This window comes from Bos javanicus, chromosome 5 (assembly GCF_032452875.1).
Source record: "Bos javanicus breed banteng chromosome 5, ARS-OSU_banteng_1.0, whole genome shotgun sequence".
NCBI classification, from domain to species: domain Eukaryota; kingdom Metazoa; phylum Chordata; class Mammalia; order Artiodactyla; family Bovidae; genus Bos; species Bos javanicus.
In genome coordinates this window covers 88,668,391-88,689,336 of record NC_083872.1, presented here as the reverse complement: position 1 = coordinate 88,689,336, position 20,946 = coordinate 88,668,391, and the positions used below count along the sequence as shown (strand labels likewise).

Sequence of the window (20,946 nt, the reverse complement as noted above, 5' to 3'; positions counted from 1 at the left end):
GGACAGGGAGGCCTGGCGTGCTGCTATTCATGGGGTCGTAAAGAGTCGGACACAACTGAGCGACTGAACTGAACTGAATTGAGCCTCAGAAACTGTGAAATAGAAATGTCTGTTCATTTAAGCTGCTAAGTTTTAAGGTAATTTATTGTGTGGCAAGAGATAACTTATACATGAATAGTAATGTGGCCAACCTACCCAGATAAAGCACTGAATCTTAATTTGGATTCAAACGAAGATACATTTTAATTGGGTAATTTCATTTATAGAAATCTATTCCAGAAACTATTGCCTACATCATTACAAATTTATACACAAATTTATTAGGGATTATTACCTTACATAAAAATGTCCAACAATAAGGAATTGCTAAATAAAGTATGGTCTGTTCATTGAAAGTAATTTTAAATAACTTCTAACAGAAAGTTTAAAGACTTTATACTGTAATGATACAAACAACAAAAGAATATAAAATTTTATATACAATACAATTTTATATTGTTATATTTATGTCCCAGCTTCCCTGGTAGCCCAGCAGTAAGGAATCTGCCTGCCAATGTAGAAGATGCAGGTTCAATCCCTGGATCGGGAAGATACCCTGGAGAAGGAAATGGCAACCCACTCCAGTATTCTTGTCTGCACAATCCCATGGACAGAGGAGCCCAGAGGGCTTCAGTACCTAGGGTTACAAAGAGCTGGACTGAGCAACTAAACAACAGCATACACATACACAGAGACATATAGTATTTACAACTCAAAAAAAAAAAAAAAATCCATGTGTTAAAAAACCAGTAAGAAAGTCTTAGCTGTAGCTCGAGAGAGAGAAGTAAGTCTGTGGGTCTCTAGCAACTGCAGTCACTGTAAGTCACAGCCAGGACTTTAATTTTCATGGGCACATGTAAGACACTCTTGAGGACTCCCAGAAATACTAAGGGTAGGGCACTTTCTGCAGAGTTGGGACTCGTTTACATCACCAGAGACTGACTGATCCCTAGATCCAGACTTTGGTGTGGCTTCATTCCTACCCACTTGATGGTGAGATTCACCAACATTAAAGAATGCTAATGCTCAGAGGCCAAAGACCCTGCCACCACTTTTGTCTTCCTTCTTCTCTCACGCCCCTCATTTGACCTGTCAGCAAATCCTATTCACTATACTTCTAGGATACACTATACTTCTAGGATACACAAATCCTATTCACGATACTTCTAGGATACACTCAATACAAGAAATTGAGCACTTTCCAGCACCTTCCATCTATTTCCAGGGCCTGGCGATGTACCCGGCACACAGTAGTTATGCAGTAATGATTTGTTGAAAGAATGGAGTGAGTCTTATGTTCATAATGTCCACAAGGTCTGGCCCCTAACAGCTTTTTGTGCTGTTATCTGGCCCATATGATCCCCTCAGGAAATGGCAACCCACTCTAGTGTTCTTGCCTGGAGAATCCCAGGGACAGGGGAGCCTGGTGGGCTACCGTCTATGGGGTCACACAGAGTCAGACACGACTGAAGTGACTTAGCTGCAGCAGCAGCTTATCATCTTTTATCACAAACCCACCTGTGTCATATGCTCAAATTATAGTGAACTACTTCTAGTTTCCCAGTTTCTCATTGGGAAGCTGTTTTGCTCTTCTATGACTTCTCCAATACTATTCCTTCAGCCTAGAAGAGATTCTTACACTTAAACAGTATTGCACGAGTCATCTTAGCCAACAAAAACTCACTCTAGTCTAAATACTTCTCCCTTGTTCTTTGCCTACCCCAGCACATGCATTTCTATCAAAGCACAAACTGCACTCTACTGAGGTCTGCCTATTTCCCCATCAAAACGCTAGGTTCTGTGTCTTGGCCATGTTGCTTTGGCATTCCTGAAGTGTCGCGCAAGGCCTGGCTTCTGGAATGCAATAAATGCCAGCAAATCAATGAATTAAATGACTTCTCTGTGTGTTGAGTTTGTTCACATACAGAATCACAAAACAAGAGGCACTACAAATATATGTTCTTTCACTATAAATACAAATGAATTATTCTTTGGCAGCAATATACTTCACGCTCATCTTTAAAGAAAGGACGAGTCTGAATATTCGATTTGAGAGCAGTTTATTTTTAACTCCTTCAGAGTAACCCAAAGACAAGCTAACATTTCCTCTTCTTGGCACAATCATTATCCTTCTCTTTTTTCAAAATTCCATTTATTGTGTTATGAATACATCTGCCATCTTAAATTTTAAGTGTGCAATACATGATTGTTGACTACAGGTTATACAACGTTGTACAGCAGATTGCTAGAATTTATCAATCTTGTTTGTGTGTGTGCTCAGTCTTAACTGACTCTGTGATACCACGAACTGTAGCCCACCAGGCTCCTCCGACCATGGAATTTTCCAGGCAAGAATACTGGAGTGAGTTGCCGTTTCCTTCTCCAGGGGATCCCGAAACTTTATGCCCATAGACCATACACAAGAAAAATATATTAAATGATATGGTCTTAATTTTATTGAAAACAAATTATCAAACTGTCATATAGTGAACTAGATAATCACCTTCCACTTTGACTACCCCCTCCTGAACTTCTCTCTTTCTTTCTCAAGATTAGGAATCAACTAGCTGTCAGGTCTAACCAAAACCTCCCTGTAAAAAATGCAAAGAATACAAGGTGCTTTATTATCGTAAGACTGCAAAGGGATACAAAAGTATGTGTGGGCAAAGACTGGAAAAGTAACATGAGATGGAGTTCACTGCCTATACCAAGCAGATACTGCAAACCACACGCTGTTGCAGATGCAATTACAAAGAAGGAACTGTCCCTTTCCTGGAGGAGTCCACAGTCTCATAGCTTTAACGCAAATTGCAGTAATCTCCTTTGATAAGAAACAATGGTGCCACTGTGTGGAGGACACCAGCGTGCCAGAGGAGTTAAACTACTCAGATGTCCATGGTCCACTAGGGTTTACAGGCCTCTAGGGAATGACCGTGGAGCATGGCAACTTTCTTATCAGTGGGAACTAAGGTCATTATTGGAGTGGAGAAGGAAAAAGAGGTTTTGCGTGTCAGAAGCAGTAGTACCATGTGAGCATTAACTTCACATGGTAACCTCACATGGTTGCCAAAAAAATCAGTGTTGCTGTTTCTCAGCATAATAACCGGGAAGGTCCCATTCAAAGAGACAGTGCATTGAGGGCAAAATGACCATGTGGCCTGTAGTGCTAGGATGGTTCCTGGGGCCTGGCCCCTTCTCCAGGCCCTGCATTGATATCTGTTTATAGTCATCCTTCCCCATATCCAGCACCTTCTCCCAGAACCAGACCCTAGAAGGGCTGGGCTACTTCACAGGGAAAAAGATGAGATGTGAAGTTTCCAGTGACTGTCTGGAACTCAAAACACTACAGGCTTACTCTGTCTCCTTCAGAAAGGGCCAAGACCTGGGAAGCACACAGACCTTCTGTCACTCCTGGAGAAGGAAAGGCAATACCACCACCTTTCATTCATTCTGGGTGGACTAGCCTCCACCTAGGACAGACAAGCAGACTCTCTACTTCCAGATACAGGCTTGCAAAAGTGGTAAAATGCAAAATGTATGTTAGGTAGGAGATTTCTTTCTTAAAAATCACACAAAAAAGATATATGTGTGCGTGTACATGACTGTGTGTGTGTGTGTCTGTATGCACCTTTGAATCTTTCGGCTGGCTCAAGAGCTTTTCCCTTCTCCCTGTGTGGCTTGACCTTGCTTTGCTCCATGTGAACAAAAGCCTCCCAATTTCAGATCAGAAACTCTCCTCATCCCCCTTCCCTCATCCTCCCCTGAGGATTCAGGTTTAGAGGGTCCTTAGCACCCAAATATTCAGCAAGAAAAAGATCCTTTCTTTCCCAGAGTCTCTGGAAAGGACTTGAGGGGGATCTGCTTGATCATTTTCCTGTCTCCCGGCCACAACTGTTCTCAGGAAAATGAGGTACTTTGATCAGCCTGGGTCATACATTCACTGCAACACTGCTGAAGATTTGTGTGAAATGCCCACCAGGTAAGAGAGCTAACAATACCCGAAAGGAAAAGATTTCAGTAGTCCAAAAACAAACAAACAAAACCACACAGATGTCTGTTGGACTTAGAAGGGACTAAGCAAGGTTGACTTCCAAGTTTTTCCACCTAGGTGGATGGTGATGTTGATAGAATATGCAGACAGACATTTTCACATTGTAGTGATCATATCTCACTATACACAAACTCAGAATCACTACATTGGACACCTGAAACGAACACGTTACATGTCAATTATATCCCAATTGGAAAAAAAGAAAGAAAAAGAAAATGCAAAGATGGAAGCAGTTTGAGCCCATAGGGAGAGCTGTTTTTAAAATGTTGAATTTAAAGGGCCTGGAGGACATTCGAATGAGATCATCTCTTAGAAACAAGGAGTAGGTAGCACAGCCGAAAAACAGACACTTAAATTTTTAAATGAAAATTGTTTCGAGTTAGGGTGCATCAGGGTGTGATGTGGGAAACCCACTACAATTTCTAATGGGGAAATTCTTCAGCAGAAGAACTATTTGTTGCCCGTGTTGCCTATTTTATTAATCTCCATACAATATCAAGCTCCGCAGAAGCTGCACTTCCTTCCAGTCAGGACCAGGCTCTCCGTGCTGGACTTTGGCTTGGGGGTCTCGAAGGCGGAGCCTACTGGCCCTGCGAGCGACCCGCGGACTACAACTCCCGGCGTGCCCCGCGAGGGTGCGGGATCGGAGGTGGGCGGGGCCGGGAACAGCCACCCCCGCGGGCAGTCGGGCGGGGAGATCGGGCGGCGCCGAGCTGAGGTGGCGAGACAAGAGCTCCCGGATGTGGAGAAGCTGGGGAGAAGGCGTGGGAGGAAGATGGACTCGGTGGAGAAGGGGGCCGCCACCTCCGTCTCCAACCCGCGGGGGCGACCCTCTCGGGGCCGGCCGCCGAAGCTACAGCGCAACTCCCGAGGCGGCCAGGGCCGAGGGGTGGAGAAGCCCCCGCATATGGCGGCCCTCATCCTGGCCCGGGGCGGCAGCAAGGGCATCCCCCTGAAGAACATTAAGCACCTGGCGGGGGTCCCGCTCATTGGCTGGGTCCTGCGTGCGGCCCTGGACTCGGGGGTCTTCCAGAGGTGCGCATGTGCGAGAGTGGGCGGCGCGGCCTGGGCGGGGGTCGAGAGGGGGAGCCGGGCCGCTGGAGGGGCCAGGGCCCCGTGGTAGCGGCCCCCGGAAGGGGTGCACAAGATCCGGGGTGCCTGGGCCCCGGCTGCCCGCGGGGGAGGCAGGGCTCCAGTTTCTTCCTTGTTCCGTAACTGCTAATAGCCATGAACTTGGGACAGTTCCTGCCCCAGCCCTTGAGAATGACACCCGTAAAAGGGGAGATTTCCTCTTTTCAAAAGTCTGCGCTGCCCAGGTTGACCTCACAGGGTAAAGGCAAGGAGGCCACCCTTGTGAAACATCTGCGATAATTAACTCCTTTAGACGGAGGCCACTAGCTTTCCCCTGTTGCTCAGCGTCTGCTACCCACCTGGTGCTGATCGATTAAGGAGGCGTCAGGTTCATAAATGGAGTGGGGTGTCAAGGCTTTTCTCATTTCCAGCTCAGCTTGGAGATCCTTTCCTGACCTTTGGAAAATACTCTAAGCCTGTTGTGAGTCAGCACAATCTAGAAAGCTGCCCACATTTGTACCTGGGTGCGAGATAGTGGAACAGCGTACCGCGGGGCTGTTCGATGAAATGCTTCTAAATGATTTGAGCATACCTTTGGAACCTCGTTTGCCCTAAGGACGGTTTTAATTGTGCATCATTTAAGAGTCATGGCCATATGCCATGTTAGTCAGGAGTTATGTCATTCATAAAAGGGAGGAGGCACTCTGTGCCAAGAATGAATTTACACATGGTAATTTCAGCCTAATTGTGCTTGAATTTGTTCCCTGTGAAAAGTAAATTATCTTCACCTTTTGATTGTCGAGTTTTGGTTTTTAAAGAGATGGCTGTCTCTGGAGCATATTAATTACATACATTAATATATGGATAAATGATTTTCATTTAATCGAACGTGTTTACAAAGGAGATACCAAAATAGTATAAATTTACTAATTTTCTTGATGTTTTTATCCAAAGGAAGTCTTGGGTGGTGCTGGGTGAATAGGTGCCTGCACACAGAAGATATTAATAACAGTAATGTAACAGGAAGTGTGCAGAGGAGAGATAGGGAAAGAGTTGGGGATTTAGTTCAATTCGGTAAACACTGAGTTTCTGCCATACACATCCAAGGGTATTACAAGATGAATGTGACAGGGTTCTTTCCCTGTGAGACTCACAGACTTTGGGACATTTTTACCTCCTCACAAAAGGTACACACTGGAAAACAAAAAAGGACAGAGAGAAGGTGCATCCAAGTTAGTAGTGAAGTAGTAAAACCGTATTTCTGTGATATAAACCAGAGATCAAAATCACATTCTTAATAGATTGAAAACAGAACTCCTTTACAACTCCTATTGCATATGTCAGAAGACCCTTTCAAACTGGCTTAACCTAAAAAAAGGTAGGGCGTGTTTGAGATACAAATTTAAGAGCAAAAATGATTCATTCATTCTGCAAATATTTATTGACTACCTACTATGTGACAGGCACTGTTATGTGTCCTTAACCAGGAGTTTAGCAATAGGGTCCATTCGTAGATGGAGCTGGCATTATAATAGGGAGAAGATAGTTAATATATAGTGTACTGTATCAGGTAGTAATTCATATTTTTAAGAAAAAGTAAGGGGATGATACATTTGATCACCATAATCCTCTATTTCTTGGTTCCTCTAGAAAGGAAAGAGCCAAAAAGGCTCTCCCTTTTATGGTATGGGGGTGGTTTTGCTGAAAACTGCAAAACTTTCTACACATAACAACTCTATCCAAGCCTCTGTGGTCAACCAAACTCCATCATGGTTTCTAACGGCTTAAAGGCCTAGTTCTTAGGATGATTCCAGCCCCATAAAAGGAGTGCTCAATGCTGCCAGGAGGATTTACCTTCTTTCTGGCAGATAGCCCCTATACACCCTCCTTCAACAGTTAATTTAGGAAGCTTGTAATTATCCATTCATTCTCTTCCCTTTGAGGTCTAATCTACCACCCCAAAGAGGTAGGTTTGAATTTAATTGACTTACTCTGAAGCTGCAGTCAGTTTGGATGGAGCAGCCTTCCTGCTTCTCACCTACTTTCTTCAAAAAAATCTTATCTACCCTGTGAAGGAATTGGAGAAAACTGTAGCTCATGCGATTTGTTTTTCAGGCCTGGAGATTACTTTGTCCAAAATCATTTTGACTTAATTGAGTTTCTAGCCTGCTTAGAATCAAAGCTAACAATACTTTCAAGGTTGCTAACTTTGCCCGTTAACTTACATAGTTAACAGTCAAGAAAAAATGCTGAGATATTATTTTCATTTAGTAAAAAGTGATTGTGAGAGCTGAGTTTGTAAGAGCTTGGTTTTCAACAGTAGTTGAATGCTGTGTAAGTAAAGCTTAGAGTACATCGATTTTTTTTACATGTTGCCTAATATACTTGTGAAAAATAAACGTAAGTGTTGGTTTCACTTTTAGGGTATGGGTTTATGATTAATGAAAGGCCTGGGCTGTGTTGTCCTTGAAATGGCAGTTTCTGATTTGAAGTGTCTGTTACAGGGATCATGGTTGATACTCCTGTTCATCCTGTTAGATGGAGTATGACTTCATTTGAGGCTAAAGCCATTGGCATTCCACTTTGATGTTTACTTTATACTTGATTTTAAATTTTATTAAAAAGGTCTGTTTGTTCATTTGCTCATCCTTTTCTCTTGCACTTGCTAATGCAATGGTGCCCCTTAGCTGAGTGGAAATGATTGACTTCCTTATGATGATGTAATAAATAATGACCATTGTATTTTAAGTGTACATGTAGGATGCTGTTTTCATATTCATAGTGCCATTGCCTTACGTAATACATATAAATTAAACGTTTGAACCTTTGAAGGTCTGAAAGCAAAACTTCAGTTTTCCTTCAAACAGAGCTAGTGTAAGGATTAAATGAGACTGTCAACTGTTCCTTTATCACCATTCCTATTATTTTCAATAGCTATTACTTACTAAACATTTATTCTGTATTGTGGTTTATATTGATTTGTCATAACACCCATATTTGGTAATTGCTGTCATTGTCACCTCTGTTTTAGTGAAAATTTAGGCTTAGGGAGATTTGGCCTTGGGTCATACTACTAGCTTGTGGTAGAGCCGAGACTTGAAGTCCTTCCTTCAGAGTCCATGCTCTTAACCATTTACTGTTTCATTCATTCAGCAAGTATATATTGAGCACCTGTTATGTAGCAGGCACTATAAAAATACTTTGTAAAAAGTAAAGCGTTATAGAAAGGTCGGTTATTGCTTCCTGGCCATTCTCTGTTTCTACTAATAGGTTGAGAATTTCTCATGTCAATGGATTTTGTATCCCTGGTGTCCAGAGAAGGGCCTGAAACAGACTACGCAGTCAAGAGTCATTTCCATATCATGAAAGAAGGAATCAATGAATAATGAAAGAATAATGAAAGGCAAACCTCTGTTTTTATTTACTGTTTAAGCATTTCCAAAAGATCACTGAATCCTGAGGTGTTGAATGTTTATTACAGTAAAGATCAGGATACTAAAGTAAATGGCTTCAGTAATTTATTTCAGTTAGTGATTTAACTAGATGTCAAAAGATTGCTCTCTTTTACTGTTTGCTTTTTACTTTGTTATCATCACCACCCTCCTTTTATCCTCTCTTTAAAAAATTTACTGAGTTTTCATTGGTACTTCAGTTTGTTGTATACCTTTGTGACATTTTCCAGTAAAAAACTTATCCCAAAACTTTCATATTTTGCAGTGGAGGGAAATGAGGGCTTCTGTGTTCTGCCTTTTGCAGAATGACACGAGTAGATATGACACACTTGACTTCTAGCCAGTAGCTCATCTTGTTTATTAGGCTTCCTCTGAAAAAAATTAGGGGGCAGGGTGGGGGTTTATTGACTTTATCTCTAGATTTAAATCTTCCTTCTGCCAGTAGTAAAGGGAATTTCTTAAATCTAGAGCTGTTAGAAATTTTTCTTTAGTTTCTTTCTTTTCACTCTTGACAATTGAGCATAGATGTTTGAAACATGAAGTTTCTCTTTCATTCAGTAGATGTTGAATGAAAGGGGTGAAAGAAATACAGTTGACCCTTAAAAAATATGAGAATTGGGGTGCCAGCTCCCCTCCTCAGCCAGGGCAGTCAGAAGTCCCAGATCAGCTTTTGATCTCCCAGAACTTAACTACTAGTAGCCTACTGTTGACCAAAGCCTTCCTAATATCATAAACACATTTTTTTTTTTTTTTAAATTTAGGGCTTTCCTGATGGCTCAGATGATAAAGAATCTGCCAGCAATGGAGGAGACCTGGGTTTGATCCCAGGGTTGGGAAGATCCCCCGGAGAAGGGAATATCCCCTGGAGAAGGGCATGGCTACCCACTCCAGTATTTTTGCCTGGAGAATTCCACGGATAGAGGAGCCTGGCAGGCTACAGTTCATGGGGTTGTAAAGAGTCAGACACAACTGAGCATCCTACTTTTTATATATTTTTTTTAATTGAAGGAAAAATTCTTTAAATTCTGTAGTGCTTTACATTTTTCAAAAGTTTTACACACATGATTTCATGTAATCTCATTTTTTTCTCTCTACCCCTGTATTCCCTGGTGGCTTAGACGGTAAAGCATCTGCCTGCAAGGCGGGAGACCTGGGTTCATTCCCTGGGTTGGGAAGATCTCCTGGAGAAGGAAATGGCAACCCAGTCCAGTATTCTTACCTGGAAAATCCCATGGACAGAGGAACCTGGTTAGGCTATAGTCCATGGGTTCGCAAAGAGTTGGACACGACTGAGTGACTTCTCTCACTCACTCACCCCTATATTGGCCCTCCCCCTTTCTCTCTCCCCACTAACCACTAGTTCTCTATATCTGAGACACGTTATGCCTTATTTAGTTTTATTTATTTTCATTATTTATTAACACATTTTATATATTTATTATATAGTATGTTACAGTAAAGTAAGCTAGAGAAAAGAAAATGTTATCAAGGAAATCATAAGGAAGACAAAATACATTTACTGTACTTAGCTATATAGATATCATAATTTTACTTTGTTTACAAGATGGATCATCTGTCACTACCTACATCAATATTGTCTTATACAAAACACTATAGATGTTATATATATTACTAACACTGAACATCAAAAATGAAAAGTATTGTGAAAAAGAAATTCATATTTATCTACAGGTATAATGGTTCAGGCATTGATAACAAAGAAGCAGCTATCTGATTGCTTTGTGGTAGTCTAGGGCTTCCCTGGTGGCTCAGTGGTAAAGAACCCAGCTGCTAATGCTGGAGACTAGGGTTCAGTCCCTGGGTCAGAAAGATCCTTGGAGAAGGAAATGGCAACCTGCTCCAATATTCTTGCCTGGGAAATCCTGTGGACAGAATTGTCTGGCAGGCGACAGTCCATGGGGTCACAAAGAGTTGGACAGGACTTAGCAAGTAAACACAATAATGGTGGTCTATTTTAATCACTATGATTGCTTCATGGTAGCCTAGCCCACACACACTGATGAATGAATCATTATAAAAATTTTATGGTATACAGTTTTACAGTCATATTCATAATGCAGTGTCAGAAACATTGTTCCATTTTTTAAAAGCCGAAAGTACAACATTATTAACTTTATATTAAGTATCAGTCATCTTATACCTATGTGAGGGTAGACTATTATTTATCTACATGAAAGTAAAGTGAAAGTGTTGTATTGTCATGTATTATCTACATGAAAGTAAAGTAAAGTGAAAAACAGTCGTTGTCTACTCTTTGCGACCCCATGGACTGTAGCCTGCCAGGCTTCTCTGTCCACAGAATTCTCCAGTCAAGCATACTAGAGTGGGTTGCCATTTCCTACTTCAGAGGATCTTCCTGACCCAGGGATCAAACCCAGGTCTCCTGCGTTGTGAGCACATTCTTTACTATCTGAGCCACCAGGGAAACCAATTATCTACATATGTTTTATGTATTCATGGCACACCTAACTTTATTTTTTCTGATAGTACTAGGCTGCACAGTTTGTAATTTTGTTCACACTGTTGGCAAATCTCCTTAAATTTTTCCCATACATTTATTGAAAAAAATTAACGTGGTTCAAACCTGTGTTGGTTAAGGATCAACTGCCTGTGCATATACCGAAGAAGTCATTCAGATGTCTTTGTGGAATGTCAGTCTAAAAGTATTGTGGCTAGAGTAAAACATTCTGTTTCTAGCAATGGAAATTTATAAAGGTTAAGAAAACTTCAGTAGAGACTAGTATGCATCCCCTAAATAATCTTTTATATTTTACTGTGAGTCATCATCTTATAAAGTGCAAAAGGTCAGCTATGTAAGGTGTGGTTAATAGAGCTGTTACACTAAGCTCTACACTGAGCCAGTCAAGTCATGTTCTCCATGACTTTGATTGTTATTGGTGGCTTCACCCAGTTGATTCTGTGTTCATATATTTATGTACCCATTGTTAGTTGCCCCCGTCCCGGCCAAAAAAGAGTTGGCTTGTCTGACTGTTTTGGGCATATAAGTCTTTACTAAGCTTGAAACTCAGCCTTGTGATTTGGCTATGCCACGCCCATTTTTTTTTCTCAGCAGACATATTAACTATACAATGTTTTGGATTTTGATGGGAAAAAAGAAATAGTATCTTCTTTATTTCCTTTAGATTTGAACTTCCAGTGTTACTAGTATTTTTAATAAACCATTAGCCTTAAAAATATCAATTTTTTCTAATTTTATAAATGATATCTAGGGCTGTGTAAATAATATGTATAAAAATGTATATAATATAAATATAAATATTACATCTGGGACCACATTTATAATTGAAGCAGTTAAAAATGTGGTTTCCATAGAAAATTCTTTATTTTTCTTTAAATTTTATATTGCTTTGAATCTGTAACATTATTTTGATGGTACAAAAACTATTCTAACATGTAAGCTGTATTTTGGGGGTTGCAGAGCTCCTTTTTATCTTTAATTTTTTTTTTTTTAATATCTCTACAGTATATGGGTTTCAACAGACCATGATGAAATTGAGAATGTGGCCAAACAGTTTGGTGCACAAGTTCATCGAAGAAGTTCTGAAGCTTCAAAAGACAGTTCTACCTCACTAGATGCCATCATAGAATTTCTTAATTATCACAATGGTATGAATTTGACTAATAGTTTATTCAAAATTTTATGTAATTTCCAACTTGTTACTCATTTCACAAGACTTGTTTAACATTTGAATTTAGATCTTAGTATTACTTGCTTGCAAAGAACTTCATTTTGATGATCTTTTCATTTGTCTTGTCTTTTTAAGAGGTTGACATTGTAGGAAATATTCAAGCTACTTCTCCGTGTTTACATCCTACTGATCTTCAAAAAGTTGCAGAAATGATTCGAGAAGAAGGATACGATTCTGTTTTCTCTGTTGTGAGACGGCATCAGTTTCGATGGGGTGAAATTCAGAAAGGAGGTAATCTGTTGTATTGATTTTTATTTTAGCTCATCTTATGGAGAATTAATTTTTCTTATGTAAAAAGTCTTTAGGAGTGGGAGAGTTAAAAAGGGAGCAGTAAAATAGAACGTGGGACTTTTATCACTGTAGTTGATAATAACATTTATAATCAGTTCTAAATCTTGGGATTGTTGAGACAAAACAATGGAAACCAAATTAATTCTCTATCTTTCTTTTTACAAAGGATTATTTTAACCCTCTATTTGTATTTTGAGGCAAATATGCCATTTTTCTAGAGCAGATACTTTTGTGTTGTTCTACCTATGAATCATATAGAATGGTGGGAATAGAAGTCTTCCACCAAAAAGTTCTGGAGAACCTCAAGAATGAATCTAGAATTGCTTTGCAAAGTTCACAACTTCTTACAGCAAAAGACTACCGTAACATTTAGTTAGAGCCTTATTTCTCTCCAGACAAACTAGCAAAATATGTCACAAAAGAATAGAATTACCAACAAATAGGTAAATGAAACATACATGAAGAAAGGCAGTATGGTTTCTGTTCAGTCCTGACGTTTGTTGAGTGTAGGAAAACTGGGCCAGTTGTGTCTAACCTATGTTTGATTTAAAGGAGATAGTAAGGAAGATGCAGTAAAAAATGGAGATGGTCCACAGAAGAGCGATTAAGATAAGAAGATAAAGTTACAGGCAGAAAATGATTTTCAGTCTCTAAATATGAATGTCATCAAAACTAACAAAATATATCAGTGACTAGTTTATTGATTTCATTCAATAAACAATTATTGAGTATCTTCTCTGTAGCAGATTCATTGTTTTATATATATAATATTTTGAACTTATTCACTAAATATCAAGGGGCTTCCCTTGTAGCTCAGTCAGTAAAGAATCTGCCAGCAATGCAGGAGACCCAGGTTCAATTCCTGGGTTAGGAAGATCCCCTAGAGAAGGAAATGGCAACCCACTCCAGTATTCTTGCTTGGAGAATACCACGGACAGAGGAGCCTGGCAGGCTGCAGTCCATGGGGTCGCAAGAGTCATACACGACTTAGTGACTAAACCACCACCACTAAATATCAAAAATAAAATATAGGAAGAATTAAAGCTTGAAAAGCACACTTTTGAATAAGTTAAGGAAACCCAGTGTTAAACTGAATGTTGAGCTTTATATGATTAAGTTTTATATTATTAAAGTTAAAAAGGGTTAGAAAATATCTATACATATCGACAAACACAAATTTGCGAAGTTTAGTGAAAAGGCAAGGGAATTCCAATATGTACTATACTATGCTATTAATAAAATGTACATAGGTTTGACCCTGTCACCGCCCCCCCCACCCAGGTTGCATTTCTAGGAAAGAAATTGTAGAGAAATATGCCAGTAATGGAGAGAAAAAATCCACTTAAATACCCTGCAAAACTTGATTATCTATAAAATCAAATACTTTACAACCATTAAGAACAGTACTATAATATATACTCTCTGACATAGTCAGATGTCACAAGTTTTTCACTTTAGAATTAAGCAAGTATTAATGTATTTGTCAGGTGTCTCCTCTGTGCATGCTTGGATCTGACTGCTGGGACTTATTGCTTACAGAGTGTATGGTCTAATGATGTCAGCATTTTAAGTATCAGTAATGAAATGTTATTAAATACATAATAACTATAAACTGTGTACGAGATACAAATTTACTAGGACAATTCGGGCCTAAAGAGAAAAATATAAGGATACTATGGGAGCGTGTGATCCGGGGACTTTAGGAACAGCCTTTGAATCCCATGTGAAGATTCAGTGGAGAAAAACACTATAGGACCTTTAATAGAAAGGCTTCATTTATTATATCATGGTGTAATTAATGTTGGTGTTGTTTGGCCTTCATTATTACTAATGATAATAAACATAATTTATTGTTATATATATTTTATATTAGTATTTTTTAAATTACTGGTAAGAATGTATCATACATTATATAAGCATTTCCCATCAATATGTAAGGTTCAATAATTTAATGAGGAAATAGTCATTTTTCAGTAATTCCATAAATGTAGTTTCTCAACCACATTAGATAAATAACACACACATTGTATTTCTATAGAAGCACATAGTGTGCAATAGATTTAAAGGGCTCATATATTGAATATAGTATTTTATGACAAGTTCAGTTCTTTGGCAACTAAGGTTGCTTTTATGTCCTCCCAAAGTGTTATATATGTATGAATCCCTTAAAACCTTAATTATTCAGGATTTCTCCATAAGATACTTTATTTTCCTCTTATTATTATTATTATTGAAGAGCTAAGATAAATCATCAGAATTATTTATCAGAATTATTATCAGATACGTCATCTGAGAGTTGTTATCAGAGGTTTTGTTCCTTTAAAAAAATCTTCTAAATTGTTTATTTAGAAACAGAAATATTCTACGTTCTGAGTTTATTTTTGTTTGCTTTTTAAAAAAAATTACTGAATGAACTATTTCAGTGTTCAGAGTACCTGGGATTTATTGTAGCTTTTTTTGCCTTTAGTTCGTGAAATGACTGAGCCTCTGAATTTGAATCCAGCTAAACGACCTCGCCGGCAAGACTGGGATGGAGAATTATATGAAAATGGCTCATTTTATTTTGCTAAAAGACATTTGATAGAGATGGGTTACTTACAGGTTTGTGTTCTTGTTTTGCAAAAAATCTTTTAAACCCTTTTGTGTATGTACTTTGAGTTCTAAGAAAAAAGTATGGCACAGTTCATAAAGGAAAGTATCAACCCCTAGAGGAAAAGGAGTAACTGACAAGATTTATCATCCGAGGTATTTATTTGGCACACTTACCCCAAACCGATCTGGGATACATTCAGTAAATATGCAAGGGATTCTGCTACAATTCTAACATTCAGATAAGAAATCAACTATTGAGTATTCTACGTATGTTGTGGTATTCATATTATTTCATTCAAAACTCTGTTTTTAATCCATGGTTGTATTATTGTCAAGTTGTGGTTGTACAGTTGAATAATCTTTACTGCTTTTAAAAGAGACAAAAAAAAAAAAAAAAAAGCAGCAGTATAGTAGAGGTAAAAGAGTACCACCTAGGCATCAGGAAAACCAGATTATAGTAATATCTCTATCTGTAACTATTTAACCTTGAATATATCATTTTATCTGGTCTGAATCTTAGTGCTCTCCTTTTACAATAAGTGCTCTCACTTTACAATAAGTGGGTTGGATGCCTCTCTCAGCTTTAGAGCTTACATGATTATATACTATTTATTCATTTTAGTTATTGTATTGTTGATTCAACACCTACTGTTGATTATATGAAATACTACATAGGTTATCTCATAATGAAATAAAGTGCATGTTCCTAGTTTTGTTTCAGAGGAGGAAATGGCAGCTCTGAAAAATGAAGTCATTGGCTCAAAGCAAAAACAAGTTGTAAATGGCATTGTTAGGATTTTAATTCAGATCCTTGTGTTACTCAAAAAATAGCATTTTAAAACCCCAAAACTCTACTGTTTATAGTAAAAATTCTAATGTGACTCATTCTCTAAGGGGAATAAATTTTCCAGTCTTCTGGTCAGTAGGTATACCATAGGCTAACTGTTCAGTTAAGTTTGAGCATTCAGGAAAATTAGATTTGACATCTATAGGTACAACTCTCCCTGTGCTCTTTGCTAAGGGAGACTGTAATTTGACCCTTTCCTAAGTGTGGGGAAAAATAGAAGTTCCTCATTATAACAAGATTTGTAAAGAGACTGACAACTGTGAAAAATGTAAATTTCTAGTAATTGATCTTGACCTTACAATAATTACAATCATAAGAAGTGCCTCAACCCTCTTGCCCTGTGCATACCCCAGGATCATGACGCTCATTGTTCTTACTTTTGCCCACATGTGATCCATTCAGTTGTTGTTGACTCCTGTCTGTACCTCAGGGATCAGTTCTGTGCAATAGATACTACAGTTCCTTTTCCTCCCCACTCTGACCCCTATTGCAAATAGGGACAGAAGTTCCAAAAATATTTATACTACTGCTTTTGGATGTTGATGGGAGAGACTACCAGAACAAAGGGAATACAACTAGGGATTCTCAGAAAATTCCTTGTGGTCAGAACCCTGGAGGATATGTATTATTTCTACCCTTGTTCAATGTTAAAATAGAATTCTGAAAAATGGGAACTTGCGCTATGTAGGTAGAATTTGAAAAGAGTTAAATTTACTTGTTTTACACGGTTGGAATATATGAAGCTCTCCCCTCCAAAAGAAATTACTTGTTGTATGTCTGATACTCCTGGGTTGTTCATTTTTCTTAGTACTGTAGCAGTGAATTCATCGTTCTGTATTTTAATAAATTTGTTGGTAAGCGTGAATGCGTGTTGACAACAGTCCTCATGGCACTCGTAATATGTTTAGGGTGGGAAGATGGCGTACTACGAGATGAGAGCCGAGCACAGTGTGGACATCGATGTGGACATTGATTGGCCTATTGCCGAACAAAGAGTATTAAGGTGAAAACAAGACCTCATAGCCTTTGCACTAGACCATAACAAATTATTTTTGTAGATCCATTTAAATTCACTTTTAGACACAGATTTCTGATCCTCCAAACATCTTAAAATCTTTTGTAATATCTTGCTTACATGAGAAAGACATATACATAAAATATGCCTATAGATGGCTTACTCAGTAACTTCAGAACCACATAGTTTGGTTGGACCACACTTAAAGTTCTTGCACTATAACCTGAAGTGTGTGACGTACCTTGAAAAGGTAATGTTTGAATAATTGGATGGGAATGAACTATCCAGTTTATTGGTGTTGGCCAGATGAGAGGGAGTGATTAGTTTCACACTTGGATTCAAAGGTCTGTTTTGGTTTCTTTTAGATACGGTTATTTTGGCAAAGAGAAACTGAAGGAGATAAAACTTTTTGTTTGCAATATTGATGGATGTCTCACCAATGGCCACATTTATGTATCAGGAGACCAAAAAGAAATAATATCTTATGATGTAAAAGATGCTATTGGGATAAGTTTATTAAAGAAAAGTGGTATTGAGGTATGTGCCCCCTGAACATAGCAATGTCTTTCATGATTGTGATATAGGGTCAAGGTACATGTGACTGAAATAAGAGATTTACATTTTTAGTATTATCAGTTAAAGTGTCTCAAATTTAGCTTTGACATGCCTAGAAAATTATGCTGTTTTTACTTTTAGGTGAGTAGAATTAGGAAACTATCAACAAATAGATTTCTTGTTTATTTAATGAATGTGAACATACTGTTTTAAATAGTTGCTACCTAATATTTCCCATAGGATCTTGCAACCAGAAAGATTTCATAGAAAATAGGTGTCAGCATTTAGAAGAAAGCAAATGTCAGATGGATCTTTTTTTTAAAAAAATGTAGCTTCTTATTGCGATCCCTTGGACTGCAAGGAGATCCAACCAGTCCATCCTAAAGGAAATCAGTCCTGAATATTCATTGGAAGGACTGATGCTGAAGCTGAAACTTCAATACTTTGGCTACCTCATGTGAAGAGCTGACTCATTGGAAAAGACCCTGATGCTGGGAGGGATTGAAGGCCGGAGAAGGGGATGACAGAGGATGAGATGGTTGGATGGCATCACCAACTCAATGGACATGAGCTTGAATAAATTCCAGGATTTGGTGATGGACAGGGAGGCCTGAGGTGCTGCAGTCCATGGGGTCGTAAAGAGTCAGACACGACTGAGTGAACTGAACTGAACTGATTCTTACAATTGAATATTTTAATTCAAAGTAACAATACTTATTTGTATTTTCATTTTTTTTTTCAAAAATGAAGTTTAAGATGATTTTTTATAGTTCATTAGAGATCTTAAATACGTGTTCCTGAGCAGGTCGAAAGACAAGTTATAGACTTTCTTCTGAATAAAATGAATTATAGGGGAATCTTAGATTGCTAACGGACAATATATGTTTTATTTTTTACCTGTAGATAGATTACTTTTCACTGTGGAGAAGTCTTTCACCTTTATTGGACTACTAGAAATAAAATCTGCTAAAGCTTCATCATTTTAAAATAAGTTAGTTGATTTTTCTTAATTAGTCCTTCAAAGGACTACTCACTTGTGATTTGTATTATTTAAAAGGTATTATTTTATTGTGAGTGATGTCTGTTTTCTCACTTTGCCCTTTTATTTTTTAGGTGAGGTTAATCTCAGAAAGGGCCTGTTCAAAGCAGACCCTCTCGTCCTTAAAACTGGATTGCAAAATGGAAGTCAATGTGCCAGATAAACTTGCAGTTGTAGATGAATGGAGAAAAGAAATGGGCCTGTGCTGGAAAGAAGTAGCATATCTTGGTTGGTATCCTTCTTTTCAGCCATAATAATGGAAAGCCATAATTATGCAAAGAGATACTTTAATATTTATTATCTTTCACTGAAAACAATTCAAATTTCCATACATTTAATAATTAAAATTTTCAGTAGGTACAGGTAGAACAAATTTAAAAATAAACACTCTTAACCAACATTTTATTAGTAATATTTGGTCTATATTATAGTAATAGTTGTATTCAGAATGGTGAATTTTAGGTCCTGAGAGTTTCTGAAATTTATCCAATCAAAGGAAAGATAAGAGAGGGAGATAGAGTAAAAGCAAGGCAGGGAGAGGAATATAGTTAGGTCAGTGTGATGAAATTATTTATCAAGCAGCATACAAATCAGAACTGTTAAAGGGAGACTTAAGATGTAAATCAACAAAATGTAATATGTGGACCTTTTTTGATTTCTGATTCAAATAAATCAACTATAAAAAGACAATTTTGAGACAGCTGAGGATATTTGAGCATGTACTAGGTTATTAGATGATAGTAAGGAATTACTGTTGATTTTGTTAGTTGGATGGCATTGTGTCACTTCTTAAAAATGTATTTATTATAGGGAAATGGTGAAGTGTTTATGGCTTAAGTATGTTGTCTGGGAATTCCTTCTCCCTTTCCTTCAAAAAACTTGGCAGGGAATGGATAAAAATATTGATACATAAGGCAAAACATTAATAATTATTCCACATAAATTTGGGGTTCTTGCTTATTGGAAATTTTCCTTCATAAAAAAGTTTAACTAATTATAATTTATATGTAGAATTTCTAGTCCCTGTAATAGGCATGGCACACAGAGAGGATACTCCACTCTCCTCTAATTGATAAGCATTTATGTTGAATTGCTTAAGAAAAAACACTAGACCTTAAGTATTTACTCTTCATAGAAATACTTGAACTCATTTTGTTCCATCCAATCTGTAGCATTCTTATATGCAGTGTCTGAAGTTGCCAGAACTGTTTATTGACTGCTCTTTGCATTATTTAGAAAGAATATTCCTTATCTCTTTAAATATTCAACCAGTGTTTCTTCAACTTGATAGGAAATGAAGTGTCTGATGAGGAGTGCTTGAAGAAAGTGGGCCTCAGCGGCGTGCCTGCTGACGCCTGTGCCGCTGCCCAGAAGGCTGTTGGATATATTTGCAAAAGCAGTGGAGGCCGAGGTGCCCTCCGAGAGTTTGCAGAGCACATTTTCCTACTCATGGAAAAGGTTATCAATTCATGCCAAAAATAGAAAGTAGTGTTATGTTGGAAAAGAACATTTGCAGCCTTCATCAGCCATTTTAACTTTTATTTTTGATTAACTACAATTCCATGCTGTAATGTTAACAGTGTGATTTAATTTGTGATCTATCTGATACCTTTTAAAGCACTCAGACTCTCACTCTGAAACCTTCTATGAAATAACTGTGCTCTACTTTTCCTCTTTATGCAGAATCATTATTTAGAGGTTGGTTGATTACAGTCTTTCTCAGATTTTTAGTCAATGCAAGTAAGAACATCATCAAAATTGACTTTGTATTGTACTCTGTAAAGTTGTGTGTTTGTGTGCTTTTAATGATGCTGAAACTTTATTTATTTGGGGATAGTTTGTCTGGTAAGACATGCCCTTCTATTAATAAAATTACATTTCACAAACTTGATGAAAACTGCCTTGTTTTAGAAGAGATTTACCAAACATTGCCCTGTTTCCTTTAAACACTGACAGTGCAATTGGCATAAGAAACAAGCCACCAAATACCAGCTGTAGAGCATCCTGTTGTACTTCATATATGGATACATATAGCATATACATACAGATAGAGATGTCTGCATAAATTTGTATATTGTCAAGGTTAAATATTGATTTCTAGTAAATCATTTGCAATTACCTCTGAGGTCATGGTGATTTTGTATACTATATTTGGCTGTTATTACAATTTTACAACCACCACAAATCACTCTCCTTCCTGGTTAGATTCCAAGAATGGGGCATTAGCTCATAAATGTGGACCCTTACCTAATAAACACTAACC

At 38.0% G+C, this 20,946-nt stretch overlaps 1 protein-coding gene across 1 annotated transcript; it reads left to right on the top strand.

Annotated features, from left to right (window-relative positions):
• Positions 1–4,761: 4,761 nt before the first annotated feature.
• CMAS (cytidine monophosphate N-acetylneuraminic acid synthetase) lies at positions 4,762–20,801 on the top strand. Its single transcript, XM_061417659.1, has 8 exons — positions 4,762–5,125; positions 12,119–12,261; positions 12,420–12,575; positions 15,103–15,236; positions 16,983–17,077; positions 17,455–17,626; positions 18,758–18,911; positions 19,975–20,801. The coding sequence occupies exons 1-8, from the start codon at positions 4,866–4,868 to the stop codon at positions 20,163–20,165; spliced, it is 1,305 nt and encodes a 434-aa protein (XP_061273643.1). The 5' UTR covers positions 4,762–4,865; the 3' UTR covers positions 20,166–20,801.
• Positions 20,802–20,946: the final 145 nt, after the last annotated feature.